General features: G+C 39.5%; 1 protein-coding gene across 9 annotated transcripts in view; it reads left to right on the top strand.

The window, feature by feature from the left end:
- The window catches only part of MGA (MGA, MAX dimerization protein), a 61,951-nt gene that overhangs the window by 8,555 nt on the left and 35,663 nt on the right, over nt 1–17,733 (top strand). For 7 of the 9 annotated variants that reach the window (XM_027706650.1, XM_027706676.1, XM_027706685.1 and 4 more), the window contains exons 1-7: nt 449–1,048; nt 4,298–5,437; nt 10,451–11,375; nt 11,714–11,801; nt 11,944–12,039; nt 15,462–15,590; nt 16,981–17,079. In XM_027706650.1, coding sequence (XP_027562451.1) covers nt 4,374–5,437; nt 10,451–11,375; nt 11,714–11,801; nt 11,944–12,039; nt 15,462–15,590; nt 16,981–17,079 — 2,401 coding nt within the window. In that variant the 5' untranslated portion in view covers nt 449–1,048; nt 4,298–4,373. Of the gene's footprint in view, nt 1–448; nt 1,049–4,297; nt 5,438–10,450; nt 11,376–11,713; nt 11,802–11,943; nt 12,040–15,461; nt 15,591–16,980; nt 17,080–17,733 lie in introns of those variants that run through there. The other 2 variants (XM_027706654.1, XM_027706660.1) reach the window with 1 other exon arrangement.

The following is a 17,733-nucleotide window of genomic DNA, read 5'->3' on the forward strand; positions in this document are numbered from 1 at the left end:
CTGCCGGGCGGCTGCCGCGGGTGACAGCTGCCGGCCCCCGTCCATGGGCTTCTGGCTGGGGCCCGTCCAGCAGGGAGGGGGACGGGGGGGCGGAGAGCCTTCAGAGCGACAAGCGCGGCGCTCGGCCCACGACCATGACTCCACCTGCCCCGGGCGGGGCGCACTCGTCTCTCGCCGCGGTACCCGGGGCGGCCCCTGCGGGTGCTGGATCGCTCTCTCGCTCGCTCGGTGGGTGGGTGTTCAATGGGAGCGCCGCGCGCGGTGCCCGCTGCCATTGGGCGCGCGTCACGGGGCTCGCGGCGGCGGTGGCGGCGGGCGGGGCCGCCCCGGGGCTCGCGCGCCGCCGACGGTCCCCTTCCCGCGGTGCCTCCGGGCGCCGCCCGGCCCGGAGCGACGACCGCGGGGCCGCGGTCCCGTCCGCGGGGCGGGGAGTTTGGGTTAGTTTGTGTGTTTGTTTGTTGAGACGGACGTTCTCACTTCCGATTGTCCCGTTTTGAGCGTGTCTTGGTGCGACTTGGAGCGTGTTTGGCCGCTGCTGTCTGGCTGGGTGCTGCTTCTCCAGTACAGCGTCTGCGTTTAGAGAAGGGAAATACTTGAAGCTGTTTAGAACTTCGGTTTCAACAAATACACTCATTTTTCCTGAAATACTAGATTAGAGTCTATGTGCTGTAACAAAACAGGCCAGTGTGTGTGACCGAGTGTAACAAAATGTGTGAAATTGCTCGTGTAGTAGGCCGTGTTGGCACTGAAGTAACACGTTTTGGCTACTCTATCTGCACATAATCACTTTATAACCACACACATCTTCGACTGACTTGATACTGTGTGTGGCACTGGTGGCAGAAATAACTGTAACTGTTGCTCAGTAGGTCTTTATATGCATAGAATTTTTGCTGAGTACATGATTATTGAGGTTTTTTGATTTTTTGTTTTGGTAGGTGTAAGTTCTACCTCAAGTAGATTTAAAGGTACAGGCCTTCTGCATATCTTAAACCAGATTTGAAATCACTTCAGTAGTTTGTTTCCTTCATAAGGCAATACAATTGTGGTATATATTGGAGAGAATAATGTGAACTCACTCTGTGACTGTACATTCACTATACATATGAATGTGTTGTATGTGTATATAGAGAGGGTAAGTTGATGGAAAACCACATACAACTTAGGCTATGATTTCTTTCTCTCCTCTCTGTATATTTGAGATTTATTTTTCTGTTGTGTTTGTATAGATGAACATGAAAAAAATTATTTTGGGGATAGCTTTCTGCGTTGCTGGGACTTAATATGTGATCTGCTGAAAAAGCAGAGCAACATTCTTAAATTAGAAAATATGAAGATGATTTTGAACAGCTAATTCATTTTGTATCCTAGACTCTCTTAAGGAGTTCTCAGCGGGTAGGTGGTTGTGGATATGTTTGTGGGGAAAAATTTCCTCTGGAAACTAAAACTGAAAACCAAATCTTGTGACTTCTCAGGTATTAAAATCTGTGCGAACAGTTTTGGTTTATTTCCTCTGATTTAACTTTTACATTGACTTTTAAAGTATGAAGTATAAAGGGTGGAAATAAATTTCTCCTATTTCCTAGGTGTCCAGAACATTTATCATGGGGTATAAATTGCTTCCTGAGCTTGAGGTCATTTGCCACATGCATGTGGCAGCTGGTTTGCACAGAGGAGTGTTTCTTCCTGCCATACCCCAGTCCTAACAAAGTAAACGTGTCTTATTAAATATCCAGTTCATTTAAAACTTGTAAATTTAATTCTCTGGAAAAAATTATGATTGTTTTCCAGCAGCTAACTCATAGAATCATAGAATGGTTGGGAATGGAAGGAATCTTAAGGGTCACCTAGAGCCAGCCTTCCTGCCAGGGACACCTTCCACTAGACCAGGTTGCTCTGAGCCCCATCGAGCCTGGTGTTGAACACTTCCAGGGATAGGGCATTCACAGTTTCCTGAGTAATCCGTTCCAGTGCCTTACCACCTTCACAGTAAAGAATGTCTTCTTAATATCCAAACTAAACCTACTGTCTTTCATTTTGAAGCCATTCCCCCTTGTCCTATCACTGCATGCTTTTGCAAACAGTTCCTCTCCATATTCTAGGTCACCTCTAGGTACTGAAAGGCTCCCCAGAGCCTTCTCCAGGCTGAACAACCCCAACTCTTTCAGCCTGTCTTCACAGGCAAGGTGTTGCAGCCCTCTGAATATCTTGGTGACTTCCTCTGGACTCATTCCCAAAGACCAATATCCTTCCTGTTCTGGGGATGACCCCAGAGCTGGTTGCAACACTCCAGGTGGGGTCTCACCAGAGCAGAGCAGAGGGGCGGAATCCCCTCCCTTGACCTGCTGGCCACACTGCTTTTAGCGCAGCCCATTTTGGTGCAACACGGTTGGTTTCTGGGCTGAAGTGCACATTCATTGCCACCCCATGTCCAGCCTCTCACCCAACAGCACCCTCAGGTTCTTCTCAGCAGGACTACTCTCCATCTGTTCATCCCCCAGCCTGGATTGATGCGGGGGGTTGCCCTGTCCCAGGTGCAGCATCTTTGCACTTGGTCTTTTTGAACCACTTCTCTTAAATGTTTATTCATCCGTGTCCCTTTGAATGGCATCCCATCATTTAAGCATGTTAGCTTTACCACTCATTTTTCCAATATGGACCCCCGGCGGACACCACTTGTCCTGATGTCCATCTGGACATTGAGCCATTTACCACTACTGTCTGGATGTGACCATCCAGCCAATTTCTCATCCACCAAACAGTCCACCTACCAAATCCATTTCTCTCCAATTTAAAGTAGTGTGTCACAGGGAACTGTGTCAGAGTCTTTATGAAAGTCCAGATAGACAACATCCATAACTCTTCCCTTGTCCACCAATGTAGTCACTCCTTTGTAGGAGGCCACTAGATTGGTTAGGCAGGACTTGCCCCTGGTGAAGCCATGCTGGCTGTCCCAAATCACCTGTCCTCCATGTGCCGTAGCACAGCTTCTGGGAGGATCTGATCCATGATCTTCCCAGGTACAGAGAGGTGAGCCTGACAGATCAGTAGTTCCCAGGGTCCTCCTTTCTACCCTTTTTAAAAAACGGGTGCGATATTTCCGTTTTTCCAGTCACGTGGGGCTTCACTCGACTGTCATGACGTTTTGAATGTTATGCAGAGTGGCTTGGCACATCAGCTAGTTCCCTCAGGACCCTGGGATGCATCTCAACTTCTAGCAGTGGTGATTTACTGTGATCTCTGATTCCCACCAACTAGACTTTTGATACAAGAATCAATCATTTTTTGTCAGTATTGTATTCCACCTGTAATAAGGATCAAAATGCAGACATCTGGATGTGGGAATAGCATTCTCATGGTTACCAGAAGTGCTTGTTTTAAATTTTCACACACATAAATGTACAGGCTGTTTGAAAAAGGAAGTAGTTTATGATCTTTTGTTGTGGATGACATAATCGTTAACCTAGGAGGTAGACACACAACAATGGAATTGTGTATATGCAGATAACAGTAACAGTGATTATACTAATCATAACAGTACAAGTATTTCTTTTTTGATTTAAATTATTTCCAGAACTCAGAAGATAAAGGTAGCTGAGACCCAGTGCTTCACATTAATCCATTTAATCTTAGCTTCATGGCCTTTTGGGGGTTAGTTTGTCTATCTTTTTCCAAAGCTTATTCATTTGAACTGTTTTTTCCCTTCTTTTTGTCTCTGCCTTTGACAGACAAGTAGAAGTTCTTGGGGTGGGGAGGGGTGTAAGCAAAGAAATTCCAACCACACAAACTTAGTAATTTTCAATAAAGAAATTCAACAAAAATGTTTTTAACATTTCTTTTTCTTTTCCTTCTTCAAATTTTTGGGAAGTTTTAGACCTCAGGGAACTCCTTCTTTCTGGCAAGACTTTTGCCTCTATGTCAGAAATGTGTCATTTGCTCTCCTGGAAACTTTTGGCAAATGTTGTTAAGGAAATGATCTGAAGAGTTGAGGCAATGCCAGAAAAAAGAGCACTTTGAAATACCAAGCAAACCAAGACATTCTGTTGTGGCAAAGCATATATGAAAATGCTGTTTAAAGGTCTACTGGCCCCCCATGTCTTTAAGGTGGAAATTACATACACTCATGCAACCTTGATTTGTTACATCCTAATTACATCCTAATGTTCTATTTTATAGTACTGGTTATCTTTCAAGTTTTTAATGTGGAAAACTATTACAAAAAGGATGTCTCACAAGACTTAATTACTTTCTTAGAATGTATTGGAATATATTTAACTGTGTTTTCCTTTTCTTCCAGGATGTTGAACACACATAAAAGATCATCAGAACCGTGTAGAATTCGCGTTTGATTTGAGCTCGTGAGAGTGCTCATCATGGAGAAACAGCAAATTGTCTTGGCTAGCCAGGATGGCGGGACTGTGTCTGGTGCAGCACCTGCTTTTTTTGTCATCTTGAAACAACAGCAGGGAAATGGAAAAGCTGACCAAGGAATCCTAGTAGCAAACCGCGATGCTTGTGCTCTCGCCAACAGTGTATCAACTCCAGTAAAACCCAGAGTCAAGACCTGCCTCCCAGCTGACTGTGTCTCAGGGGGCATTACTGTCACGCTGGATAACAACAGCATGTGGAATGAATTCTACCATCGCAACACAGAGATGATTCTGACGAAGCAAGGGAGGCGCATGTTCCCGTATTGCCGATACTGGATTACAGGTCTGAATTCCAGTCAGAAGTACATCCTAGTCATGGACATATCCCCTGTGGATAATCACCGATACAAATGGAATGGCCGTTGGTGGGAGCCCAGTGGGAAGGCAGAACCACATGTTCTTGGGCGAGTGTTTATTCATCCAGAATCACCTTCCACTGGCCAGTTCTGGATGCACCAGCCGGTGTCCTTCTACAAACTTAAACTTACCAACAATACCCTGGACCAGGAGGGTCACATAATCTTGCATTCTATGCACCGTTATCTGCCACGACTTCACTTGGTGCCTGCAAACAAAGCCACAGAAGTAATTCAACTTAATGGCCCTGATGTCCATACATTTACCTTTCCACAGACAGAATTCTTCGCAGTTACAGCCTACCAGAACATCCAGATTACCCAGCTGAAAATAGATTACAATCCATTTGCTAAAGGATTCAGAGATGATGGGTTGAATAGTCGACCTCAGCGTGATGTGAAACAGAACAGTAACTTGGAATTGGAGGGAGGTGACGTTTTTAGTGCTGCTGGCATTTGTGGTCGCCCTGCTGAAGTTGATGCATTAGAAGTGCATCAGAGAAGTTTAGATTCTTCGCTGATTGTTCAAAACCCATCAGACATCAAGCTTAACAAAGAGTCCTTTAATGAACAAGGAGACTTTCTGGGTCTCCTGGACACTGACCTGTCTTCAGGTGTTATGCCAAACCTAAAACAAGAAGTCTCTGAAAGGTGGGTTAACACTGCATTTTTGGTACAAATACTGGTTGAGTGGGATGTTTGGTAAACAAATAACAGGATGCTCAGTGTACAGATTTACAACTAAAAGTTGCGTGACCTGAAATGGAAGAACACTTAGTATTACTATAAGCTTTTCTTTGCTCGAACAATCTTTAACAGTCTGGGCTTTCTAAGGTCTTTGAGGAGTGCAAGAGTTCAATATTATTTTCTGTGTTGCTTTAGCTCCCTTTGTTAAGAAGTGTCGAGGGATTTCTCTTAACCCTCTTAGCATTTTAGAAGGCTAAATTTATTTTTTCAGTGTTTTAAATAGCACATTGCAGTCATCAAAACACTACCTTTCCTTTTAGGGTTGCTTGCCCCAGTGACGTGCTGTCTATGTAGCTTCAGTTTGCATTAATGGATGGTGTGTGGTGCGTGTGGGTGTTCAGGTTGGGTATGTATAGGGATTGCTGCAAGGCAGTTGTAGTTGGCAGCACACCACTGTTTTGTCAATAACTGCTTGGTGTGAATTCTTTTATTCCACAAAGTAGTGTGAGGTAGCCTGCCTGTTGGTAGTCAGTTGCCTCATATTTGCTGTCAGGTAGGAGAATCTGCACTCACAGAAATGCTTCAGAATAACTTCCTTTTGCTAAAGCAAGCCTGGCAAAACCTATTATTTTACTGCTCTTTCACTTAGTTTTCAAAATCTAAGCAATAGAACAGAGCAGACATTGAATAGTTAATGTGTGTCAAGAGATGCTAGACGTACTTTGAATGTGAAGAAATAAAAAGAGTATAATAAAATAAAAGTGACATGTTGCTTCATGTCACTTTGTCACTTCAATTTACAAAGTTCTCCATACTTGACGCTTTATTGAGTTTAATTGCAATAATTCTTGAGTACTAGAATTGTTTTGAGATCTAGAGTGTCCTAACCTTTCTTCTGCAGTATTTTCCAGTGTCAGTCTGTTAGGAAGAAGAACATCTAGACTTCTTATATTCCCCCAAAATTGTCTTGTAACCCACTTTAAAGACTGAAAGCACACTGATTACAGAGAGGATGGGCTTTCTTTAGTTCCTAAGAATACAGCATGGAGAAGCGTTTAGATAACTTTTCATATTGGAAGTAAAACTCGGAAAATAATTATTGACAGGTTTATTTTGCCTTCATAGCGATACTTTATTTTCCTGGAGAGGGTAATTGAACCAGATTATTTGGAGAACTGTTTATTTCAAAGGAATGAAAACCATTGTTTTAAGGACTCAAGGACCTTCCTAAAAATATATAATGCAAATTGGCAAACTTTATTTCTTTTGGTCCAGAGCATGTTAGATGCCTTCCTTGGTTTTGCCTCCAAGGCATTTTATCTCTGAAATGTGCTAAAAGCTGCACAGACAGGAAAAGACTGCAAAGGATCTTTCTGTTGTCTAGGCTTGGAAGCACGTGCCATTTGATGAATAATTGTTACCACCATCCTAGAACTACCTTTAAGCATTGTCCAGCTTTTTATTTTAGGTTTTTGTAATCTGTGTGAAAAAGTAAAATTCAACACTTGGAAAGAGAAAATTGATCTTATCCAAGAAATGGCAAATTGTCTTTGTATATGCTGGAGTTTTTCGGAACAGTAGTTCTCCTTTTTATTTCTGATCTGTTCACAGTATTTTTGTGCCATGTCATTGAGTTTATAAATATGTTAGCCTTTCAAGGACAGCATTGAGCCCGTGGCATTTTTATTTATCAAACTAAGCACATTAATATTTACATGTTAATGAAGACCGGGCAATAGTTTTTTGTGGCAGGCAAGCTCTTAGTAGCAGTTCATAGGCTCTATCTTGCTTTTATGCAGGGTATTGATTTCTGCTGAGTTTAGGTTTGGGTGAGAGACAGAAGTTGGGAACTGCTACCTCTCAGATAAAAGAAGTGGAGTTCCTAATGCTGTAGAGCGTGGTACTTCCCACCAATAGTCAATTCTTATGACGTTTTTGAGAATGGAACTATGTAAAAGGTTACATATACCTGAGAGTAATTTTAATCCTGAGTTATTAGAGGATTTTAGAAGTAAAGGACTATTTATCTTCATACAAGGTACTATGTGGACTTTTTTTGTATTTTTCTTCTGTGGTCTGATAGTATGTTTAGTCTAATCAGGTGTGTTGTAAAGAAAATAAATGTTTAATTCAAGTTTTGGGCGCTTCTATAGGAATGCTTATGCCTGGAAACACTCAGATGTTTGGGCCATGGAAGGAGCCACAAACAAAATTTACTGGTTCTTAAGTGTTTCAGGTTAATCTACCGTTTCTCCTTTCCAAGGTCTTTTACACTTCTTGCTTCAAAAATAAAAATTCTGTGGGATTTTTAATTATCAATTAGTCTTGTTTTTATGATTTAGTTGTCTTGACTCTTGACAGTTTGCTTTTCTTACTTCTTCGCCTTTCTTTTGGGAGAGAAAGGCAAGTGATCATCCTTCAAACCTCGGCCACAGGTTGCTAGATTAATTCCACAAGACATCAAATTTTTCCCCCCCTTCCCCTCTGGTATATTTTGAAATGATGTGCCTAAAAAAATTGATATGTCTTGGTACTTTCAAAAAATGAGCAGCTTAATGATTTTTAATTTGGCAAAATGTAAGAAGCAATTTCTCTGCTTTTACTGTTCTGTTGCGAGGGTGCCAAATAAATTACTTGGGCTGTAAGGAAGATGGTTTGAATATGAGCATTGTTCCATATCAGGCAAAGAAAGAGCTAGTTAAGACACTATTTCACTATTTTATCAGATCTTGGATTAAACTGAGAATTTTGAGAGGACAGACTTTCTTGCCCATAGATGAGAGGAAGAGAAGTTTGTGACTACTTAGGTTGCACATAATTTCACAAACTAAGGGCCAAATGAAATGACTTCAGTGCTAAGAAGGAAGTTTTTTATTCTTTAAGAAGTTGATAATTGCATCAGAATTTTAAAACAGAAAAATGCTGCTCAGGATTTGTGCAAATACTTTATATTCTCATGCATATGTATATGTGGGTGATACATCACTCTTGTCACCATCTGGCCTGGTTCCAATATGCAGAATAAAACAATATTTGTGTCTAGAAGTTTCAATTTTACAGCTGGGCTTCTTTGGTTTGGATACTGTCCAGATCCCTTATAGAAAGGTAATCCTTAGCTTACATATACACACCTTGCAAAGGATACAGGAAAATTACTAGGGAAGTCCAGGCTTTACTGGGCTTCCAACCAGAAACAATAGAACTCAGGTGAGACATTTATTCCTGGCCTGTAAGTTTTTTAGGGTTTTTTGTCTCTTTATTTTTGAGAATTTTAAGATAGAGGAGCAGGTACATTCACTTTTAATTGTGAATCAGCTGTACTGAATCAACCTCTAGCTGTAATGTGATTTTCAGTTGCCAATAACCTATAAGTGGTTTGTCTTTGAATTTGACAGTTAACTCACAGACGAAAAAAGGGGTTTTAATCTTACAAGGACTTTTTAATCTTACATTTGACATTATTAATTAAATGATAGCTAGAAACTTTCTAGTAGGAAACTCATTGTCCAGAGACGACAGTAGACTAAACAAGACAGTAGACAAAACTCTGCTGCTGCCTGCTATTCCCTCATAAGGCAGGTTGTTCTTCAAGCTTAATGCTGTTTACTTAGTGTCCTGAACGCAGAAAGTTTTTTAGATACCTTCCCTCTTGTTCTTTAGGATTTTATATGTAAAGATATAAATCTGTATCTTGATAGTCAGCTCCCTGTTTTAACACTGCAGTCTTTCTTCTCAAGGTGAAGACTCCCAGCTCCATGTTACGACTCTTGTGCGTCCCAGCTTTTCTCCCTAAAGTATGTCCTCCATCTGCAGAAGGAGGAAGCAGCCTCTTCATCCACTTGTTTTCCCCTTCCTCAATCCCAGCTGTGGGTTCAACTGAGCATAGTCATTCTTTAAAGGGGTACGGATGGATAATATTAATAATAAAATAGACACACATACATATATACACCCAGTATATGTAAAGCAACATTCACTCTCTATATAATATAGCATTATTACAATTATGTTAAATTATATTTGAAATTGTTATAATTAACAAGTAGTATTATTTTTAATAACATTTCAATAACAAAGTTGAAAATTTGAATAATAATTTAATATAATTAAAGTTCTATGTAGTGTCTCAAAATATATATAAAGAGTATTGGAATATCAGATCATACGTTTAGTAAATAAGTTCTGACTTTTTTCTGAGGTTCACTGTGAATATGAGTTTCTGATTTCATACCTGATTTCATTTTTAGCTGTTTTCTCTTATGATGAGGAGCCAACTTCTGATACACTTTAAAAAACTGCTGATTGCAGTTTTTTGACTGATGTGTCTGACCCTCAAGGAGCCCATCATCAAAGTGTAACTGCCTGCACTGTTAGTGTTCTGTATTTAATGCATGACATATTGAATTCTGGTTAGGTTAGTACTCAGATTTGGTGAAAATGGAGCAAGATTCACCAGGATATTAACATTCTGTAAGTGTTCAAACAGCAGTTGAACTTAGGAATTGTCTGTATGTGGTTTCAGGATGAATTAACTAAAATTTTAGTGCATTAAACACTCACTTGGCTTCTTATTTACAAGCACAATGGCTTTAGTGTCTTAACAAGATACACGTCAAAAGGCCACTTTTGAGCATTTCAAACATGACAGCTTAGCATAAGTTCATGCTGAGTGAAAGAGGAAATAAGACAAATGTCGCCCTGATAGTAGAAGGGAAGGAAGTTGTGCTGCTGCCTTCAGATAAGAAATTGAATTGTTCTTAATGATGGCAATTTCTTAGGGTTTTTTGAGTGCTTACTTCTAAAAATGTAAGCTTGTAAATGACAGCTAATTTGGCAGACCCGCATCTGGGAGCATTTTGGAAGGTTTTTACAATATGTAACCCAGGATTATATGAGATAATGGAATTTCAGTAAAGGAAGAGATTTGATAAAGATCTTATGTTGTGTTTTGGTTTTGTCCCCTCCCTTCCACCCCAGTCCCATTGCTAGCAGTTATGAAAGCACTTCTCGTGTGGCATCTCCGTTGGACCCAAACGGACACTTTAATGTAGTCATTAAAGAGGAACCAGCAGATGACTATGACTATGAGTCAAATATTTGCATACAAGGTATAACTGTGAAACAGGAAGACACGGATGAAGAAACTGATGAGTATTCCAACACTGATGATGATGATCCCATTGTACAGAAACACCTAATGAGACGCCGTGAAACAGATGGAACTGATGGAGAATTCAGGTCTAGGAAGCGTATGCTGACCAGTCCTTCAGGTGTTGCCAAAGCAAAAATGTTAAAACTGGATAGTGGTAAGATGCCTGTGGTCTATTTAGAACCTTGTGCAGTCACAAAGAGCACAGTGAAGATATCTGAGTTGCCACAGACCATGCTTTCCTCTTGCAAGAAGGATAAGTCCCCTTTGAGTGCAATCCTGGATTCTTTGCCTGTGTGTTTTGAAAATCACAAAGACTCTTACTCAGGCACTGTCACTGAGGAGTTAGTTACAAAAAAAGAATCTCCTGGGAGTAAAATGTCACAGAAATACTCTTCAATTGGAGAGGCCCAGTGGACTCTATCCAAATCACCTAATCTTAATCTCAGGGGCTCAGTAAATTGTGACTTTTCAGACAAAGAGATCTGTAGCAGAAGAAGGCCTGGTATACTGAAAAATCCTATGTCCATCAAAGGCTCTGGTAACAATCAAAGCACCCTATCATCAGTTACAACTAAAAGAGGAAGGCCACGCAAACTGAAAATTTCCAAGGCTGGTCGACCACCTAAAGGTATAGGGAAAACTGTAATAACAAGCAAGAACACCTCTCTTGGGCCTGGGAATATCCTTCCAGATGTTAAACCAGACCTTGAAGATGTTGACGGTGTCCTTTTTGTGTCCTTTGCATCAAAGGTAAAACCTCACTGTTGTTGATAAGCTTTTATAATAATGTCTCATTTTTAAGCCCTTTTTGCTTGCAACTGGAGGTATATTTTGTTTTAAACTGAGTTCGGAGATTTGTGGCCTCTTTCCAAATCCGTCCTTATCTTGTGCCTATGTTATTCATAACATTTACTTACTTAGGAGCTTAGGGAAAAGTAGTGCGATCTAGAGTTCTGTATAAAACAATTCATACTTTTTTATTAATCAGTCTCAAGTTTTGAATACTTGCTGACAATTTGATGTGTCCCGGTTTGCGTCTAAGTGTTTTAAGGGATCTTACACTTACTCAAGCCTCTTTATGCGTCTAGGAAGCTCTTGACATTAACACTGTTGATAGAGCTGGAGGAGAAGAGTCACAGAATCTTCAGGCTCCTCTGTTGACTACAAGTGATCCAGGTACATTTTTCTATTTTTTTGTGAGCGGCTCTTCCCTGCAATAAGGGAATTTGTAAAGACACACTGAAAAATTAATAATTAAGTCAATTTTTTGCATGGTAAATTTTTTTTATATATTCTCTCTTTTTTATTTTTTGAGCAGATTGTCAAGCAAGAATACATGTGCTGGAAAAGGAATTGATGGAAGAGCTGAAGACGTTGAGGCATAAGCAAGTAATACATCCTAGTCTTCAGGAAGGTAAGCAAGTGATGTACATGCTGTTGCACCTGGTTGGTTATTATACTTAATCATACTGAGCTGATGATTTCCTTCTGGTTGCAATACTGTATATGCCTAATCCATCTGGGATTTAGGTTTTCATTTTCACACATTCTTGTTACAAACTAGAAAATGTGCAGGTGGCAATAGGTGGATCTTGAATTTCCAACAGGAGAGTTGGAGTCTGCATGTTATGTGACTTGCAGAAGTCGCTGAGCCTTCAGACTTCAGACAGTGGCTGTTTTTTAATGAGCTAAATCTGGTTGAGAGCTGATGGAGTTGATTTTACTCCTTCATTAAAATAGATATTTCCTGATAGTAGAGGAGCTAGAGATCCAGCAACAGTTAAGTAAGACTTCATTTGCTATATTTGAATCCATATTTCTTTGAATCCTTGTAGATCCAGGTTCACTAGCCACATAGAAGGGGCAAGCAAGGTACTTGTATTTTGTGATCTTTTATTTATATACAATATTATCCTGAGGTAGATGGGAGAAAGTCAAGGATCCACACAGCAGAACTTAATCTTCTTTCTACTGATGATGTTGAAGGACTTCGGCAATATTAGTCCTGAGACCAATGACATTAATATAGTCATCAGAGCAGGTGATGAAATTATTGATCCTGATGGAAGTATTGTACCTCACACTCCTGAGGCTCTGGCCCTGAATTTTTCAAACATGTAACTGTAATACTGTAGGGACTGAGGCTCCAAATACTGATACTCTGATATGAGCTGTTCTGACTCCTCAAAGACCTTCTGTGGTGAAGAATGCTGGATTATCTTGAGTGGTTTATGTAAGAGGTTTATGTACTAACCTGTCATTTTTTGCAATCATTTAAAGGAATGTCTTCACCTCTCGTTAGTGTCGAGCTGACATTTCTGTCTTTAAACTTTGCAAAATGGTCATAAGAAGGGGATAGAGAGTTCTTAGATCTGTGTCCCAGATGTGGTGGGAATAAAACAAGATAACCTATCTCTAGCCAAGTTGTACCTCAGTGATACAGCATCAGTGTTGGCAGTCGTATCAAGAAAATGGAGTTTTCCCTTGCCATGATTCCAGAAATAGGCATCCCTGTTTTCTAATGACCTCACTGGCCAACCTCCCCTCACAGGTCCCTGTGTGTTCTCGTGCATTACGTTACCACCATGTTTTTAAAACTGGGGGCAAAATCCCTTTTGTGGTCAGCTGCTGGGAGTGCTAGATACAGCACTAAACAAATGTTACAGTAACGTTAAACCTTCTTATGGACTTCTTAGATGTTATCTAAGAAAAGTATCATAAAATTATAGTATGTTGGCAATCATGTGATGTGTTGGCAACTACAAAACTAGCGAGGGCTGTTTTACTCATGAGATGATCCTGCAACTGAGAATGTGTACAACCCACATGTTTTCCTCCAGCTGCTGGAGTGGTGTGAAATGTGTAGTTGAGAAGCTTAAGATTCTTTTTGAGATTCACTGATGAAAAGTTGGAGCTGTACCCGAACCCCGCAATTGCTGTTGATTTTTGAAGTTTAAAACATGGTGATTGAGGCTCTCTGGATCTTAGAAGCACCAGAGTGCCAGGAAGATGCTTCATTAAGTAGGGAATCCAGCTTAAGCATGTTAGAAGGAAAGCTTCTGCTGGAGTACTGCAATGCTATGGGATGCCTCTTCTGTCTGAGCTAGTTTGAATCCCATATTATATTCCTGAAAATCGAAGGCACTGTTGCCGTGCATCATATTTCAGATTTGTCAACTGCCACTGATGGAAAAGAGAAAGTTCTTAAAGCTCTTCATTTGCTACTATTTGACTACAGCAACTGAAATTTAGCAATATGATGGAGATGATAGAAAGTAATAAAGGTGATAGTTCACCTGTTATGTATGGGGATGTCTGTAGTGACATAATACTTAACTGTTACCATCTGTTCTCTTCTGGCTATCTGCGTGCATTTCATGTTGCTCTTGGAATCATTTTTTTTTTGGAGTATTAAACAAAGATAGGCTTGTTTTTGGAGGTGACAGAATGGAGTGTCAAGAAAAATAGATTGTGTACTCTTTCCATCTTACTTGAAATAGAATTTGAAAAGAAATGGATGGCATCTTGACATTTGGCAGTTGACGTGTTTTTATACAAAATGCCAGATTGACTTGCTTGCTTCTCATTTTCCCTATGTAGATATGAAAATAATATCTTACTAAACTGCCTTTGATAACAGTATTTGTTTAAACAACCATGTTTGAGATTTGTTCCATGTTGATTGTTTCCAGGCTGCCAGTAATCTGGTCACTGTGTTGCCACTTATTACCACCAACACTGAGTTATCTATGCAAATACTGCGTTATGTTTCTTGAGCCTTATCAAGTCATACATGTTCAGTTTCAAAGCTCACACGTTTAATGTATTAATTTTAGACATGTTGGCAACAGCAGAAACATTTGTAGGTTTCTATACCTAAAATCCAAAATAGATGTTCTCAACTCCCAACTATGAGCTGAATTTGATTGACAGCAGTAATTTCTGGAATTCAGTGTGACAATATTTTCTGGTGCAAAGTGAAATTTCCTAGCTTCTGCTTTTCTCAGCATTTTTGTGTCTATATTTGTTTCGTCATGGATAAAGATAGCTTTTGTGACCAAGTAAATCTTTCAATTTGAGTATTTGTGGGCAGTTAATGAAGGAACATGTTTTAGGCAGTTAAGTATTTATGGGGCCATCAGCAACATGGATTGTTTCATTTCTTTATAGCCATTTTTCCCCCTGCTTCAGGGGAAAAAAAAAGTGTTTTATTGCAAAGTGCCAAGTTCAGGGAAAAAAATAACCTACTGAGACTGGGATCATTTGATGAACTAAGTTCTGAGATCAGTCTAAATACAAGTTTGTATCATATCAAACAGACGCAGTCTTCAGAGCTAAAATGTGCTTTGCTCTTCTCTCTTACTGCTGGTTGAAACTGATGTGTGTGCACAAGATTAGCTTTCAGTACAGAAGGGGATGTAAGTACCACTGGCAGGATTGATAATTTAGGTAGTGATATGAAATGTCAGTCAGCTGAGTTGGGTTCAGGCAGTAACTGTAGTCTTCAAGGATATAGACAGTCCTGACTTATTCAGAAAAACAAGCAAAAGCTTTTATTGTGAGATTTATTACAACACTAGCACCATGGTTAATAAATTTCTGTGAAAACTTAGGTAGTAATTAAGAAAACTGTGAAAAGTAATTCAGTCTTTTTTTCCTCAATTTCCCATTACATAAAATGCTCTTTAATTCATACTTGCTGTAAATCCAGTATAAATAACAGTTATAGATGCTAATGCTGTTTTTCAAGTCTCATAAAATGGTGGGTGAATGCTAGAAAAGCCTGTGTATAACTTAGTGGTTTGTCTTTTAGTAAATAGCTTGACTTTCTTGTAGTGGGATTGAAGTTGAATTCTGTGGACCCAACAATGAGCATCGACTTGAAATATTTGGGTGTGCAGCTTCCTCTTTCCTACTCAAATTACTCTTTGTGGAGCTATCCAGGAACCAATCCCAATTCTCCAGGTGGGTAGAATATGAATTTGATGAAATCCCAAGTATTACCTTTTTATTATCAATGATGAGAAGGAGAGAATGGCCATTTAGTTCAGCTTAATATCTTAAAGAGATTAAGTGATATTAAAAGGACAAAATACGAGAACTTCTTTGAATCATTATGTGGTTACTGGCCAAGGAGTCCTGAGTAATTGTGGCTGGATTGCCTTTAGCCTTCCTGTTTTGTGATGGCTGTGATACCTAGTTTATTTTATACCAACCTCTCAAATTGCTCAGGAAAAGCCTAAGCGAGCTAAATTTGTTTAATGTTGCTCACATGCAAAACAAAAAAAAGTTGTCTTTTACAGAGCTGAGTATTAGAATTTTCCAGAAGAGCTTGAGATGCCACTTGGGAGCTGCCCTGTAACTTCTTAATAATTATTTATTACAAAAGTGCTGACTGATTGTGCTTTTTTAAGCTTACTTGTATCCAAACAAGTGCATTTCTCATTATACTGTGACTGTGATTCTGATACTGTTGGTAGATACTGTTTTTAGTGATGAACTGGTTGGATGAAGTATAGCTTAGCTTATATGCTTATCTTTCTTCTACTTAACTTTTTCTTCCACTGTAGTATTCTGATTACTGTATCTTTCTTAATCTGTTGCTTTTGGAAGCTGATAGAGGCAGACATTGAATCTCAATTTTGTTTACACTGCAAGAGAGGCAGATTCAGTTCAGAAGACCTCTGTCAACTTGGTGTTAAATGCAGTTATTTCTAGCTTAGTAATACCTGAAATGCCCACACAGATCCTTGCTCATATTTTTATATTTTTTATATTCTATCTATTGAGAGCTATTCTAGCTCTCAAAGCTGATGGATAACTTGTTAGAGATGTCACTGTTTGCCCATTGTGGTTATTTACTGTCCCTGCCCCTAACTGATACTCATCTGAATTTAACAGAACACCAAATGTTAAATTAAGTTTCTACAGGTCTTATAAAAGTCATTGGCTCAATGCAGGGGAGAGAATCAAATTACTTCTCTTGCTGAGTGAGGCTGTAGAATCAGATCAAAACCTGCCTGTTCCATTTTAGCCTACTAATTACTTGATTGGCCCACTAGACTTTTGGAATCAGCTGCTTGCACCACTGTTAAGGAGACTAAAACTGAAAATACAGGAGAAGAAGACACTTTTTGTATGGGATAGCAGATGCATGACCATACAGCAGAACTCTACAGGAAGCTTGTATTTGTTAGTATTCTGTTTACTGAAAAAAAAAAAAGTAAAAATAAGAAGTAAAAATCAAGTTGCTCCAAACTTTTTGATTTTCTACTGTTTCATCTATCCCTGAAAAGGGAAAAGCAATAGACTCAAACTTGGTTCATAAATTGAGGCTAGCTTTCTTCTTTTCCAGATACTGGATTTCCTTTTGTTTCCAGGACAGGAAAAACAAATGATTTCACAAAAATCAAAGGCTGGCGAGGGAAGCTTCATGGTGCTTCTAGAAATGAAGGTAAAAAAAAAAGTAAACCAAGAGAAGTCAGTGTACATATTTCCAACATGTGGCCTTTTTCTTGACTGTCCATATGTCTTGCAGTTTGGTATTTGTGTGTGTCTTGATAAGAATTTTCTTTTTTATATATTGAAACTGTTATTGAACTGAATTTTTTAGTACTGGTTTCATAGTCAGAATGGAAGTTAATGAGGGAAGAGAGAAACGCACTCTGAGTAAGATAAAAATACATGTCTTCTGTTCTATACAGAAGGCTTGAGTGAAGATCAAAGCTGTAATAGTTTTGGTTTTGTTTGTCAGTTTTGAGTTTACATGGAAGTACGGTAATTCCAGAATTATGTTGCCTCAGGGACCCTAATGAACTAGAGTAATTTTCATTTATATTGATGTATTTTTAACTCCAGTTAAAGCAGGTATTCCTGACATATTTGATTACTTCACCATACCTCAAGGAGAAATGGATCATTGGCAATTTGCCAATTTTTTACTTTAGGTTAAATATTTATATTGTACTTTCTGTACCTTTATGGGATATTCCAGATATGTTGTGGTGTACCAGGTAGTTCAGGTGTTTAGGACAAGGAAAGTAAGAATAGAAACACAGGAGCCCTGCCTGTTGAAGGCTTGTTTTTGTGAGTGAATGCTGTGTGGCGT

The sequence above is a fragment of the Neopelma chrysocephalum genome, unplaced genomic scaffold (assembly GCF_003984885.1).
Source record: "Neopelma chrysocephalum unplaced genomic scaffold, ASM398488v2 Primary Assembly neopelma1_24, whole genome shotgun sequence".
Classification (NCBI taxonomy): domain Eukaryota; kingdom Metazoa; phylum Chordata; class Aves; order Passeriformes; family Pipridae; genus Neopelma; species Neopelma chrysocephalum.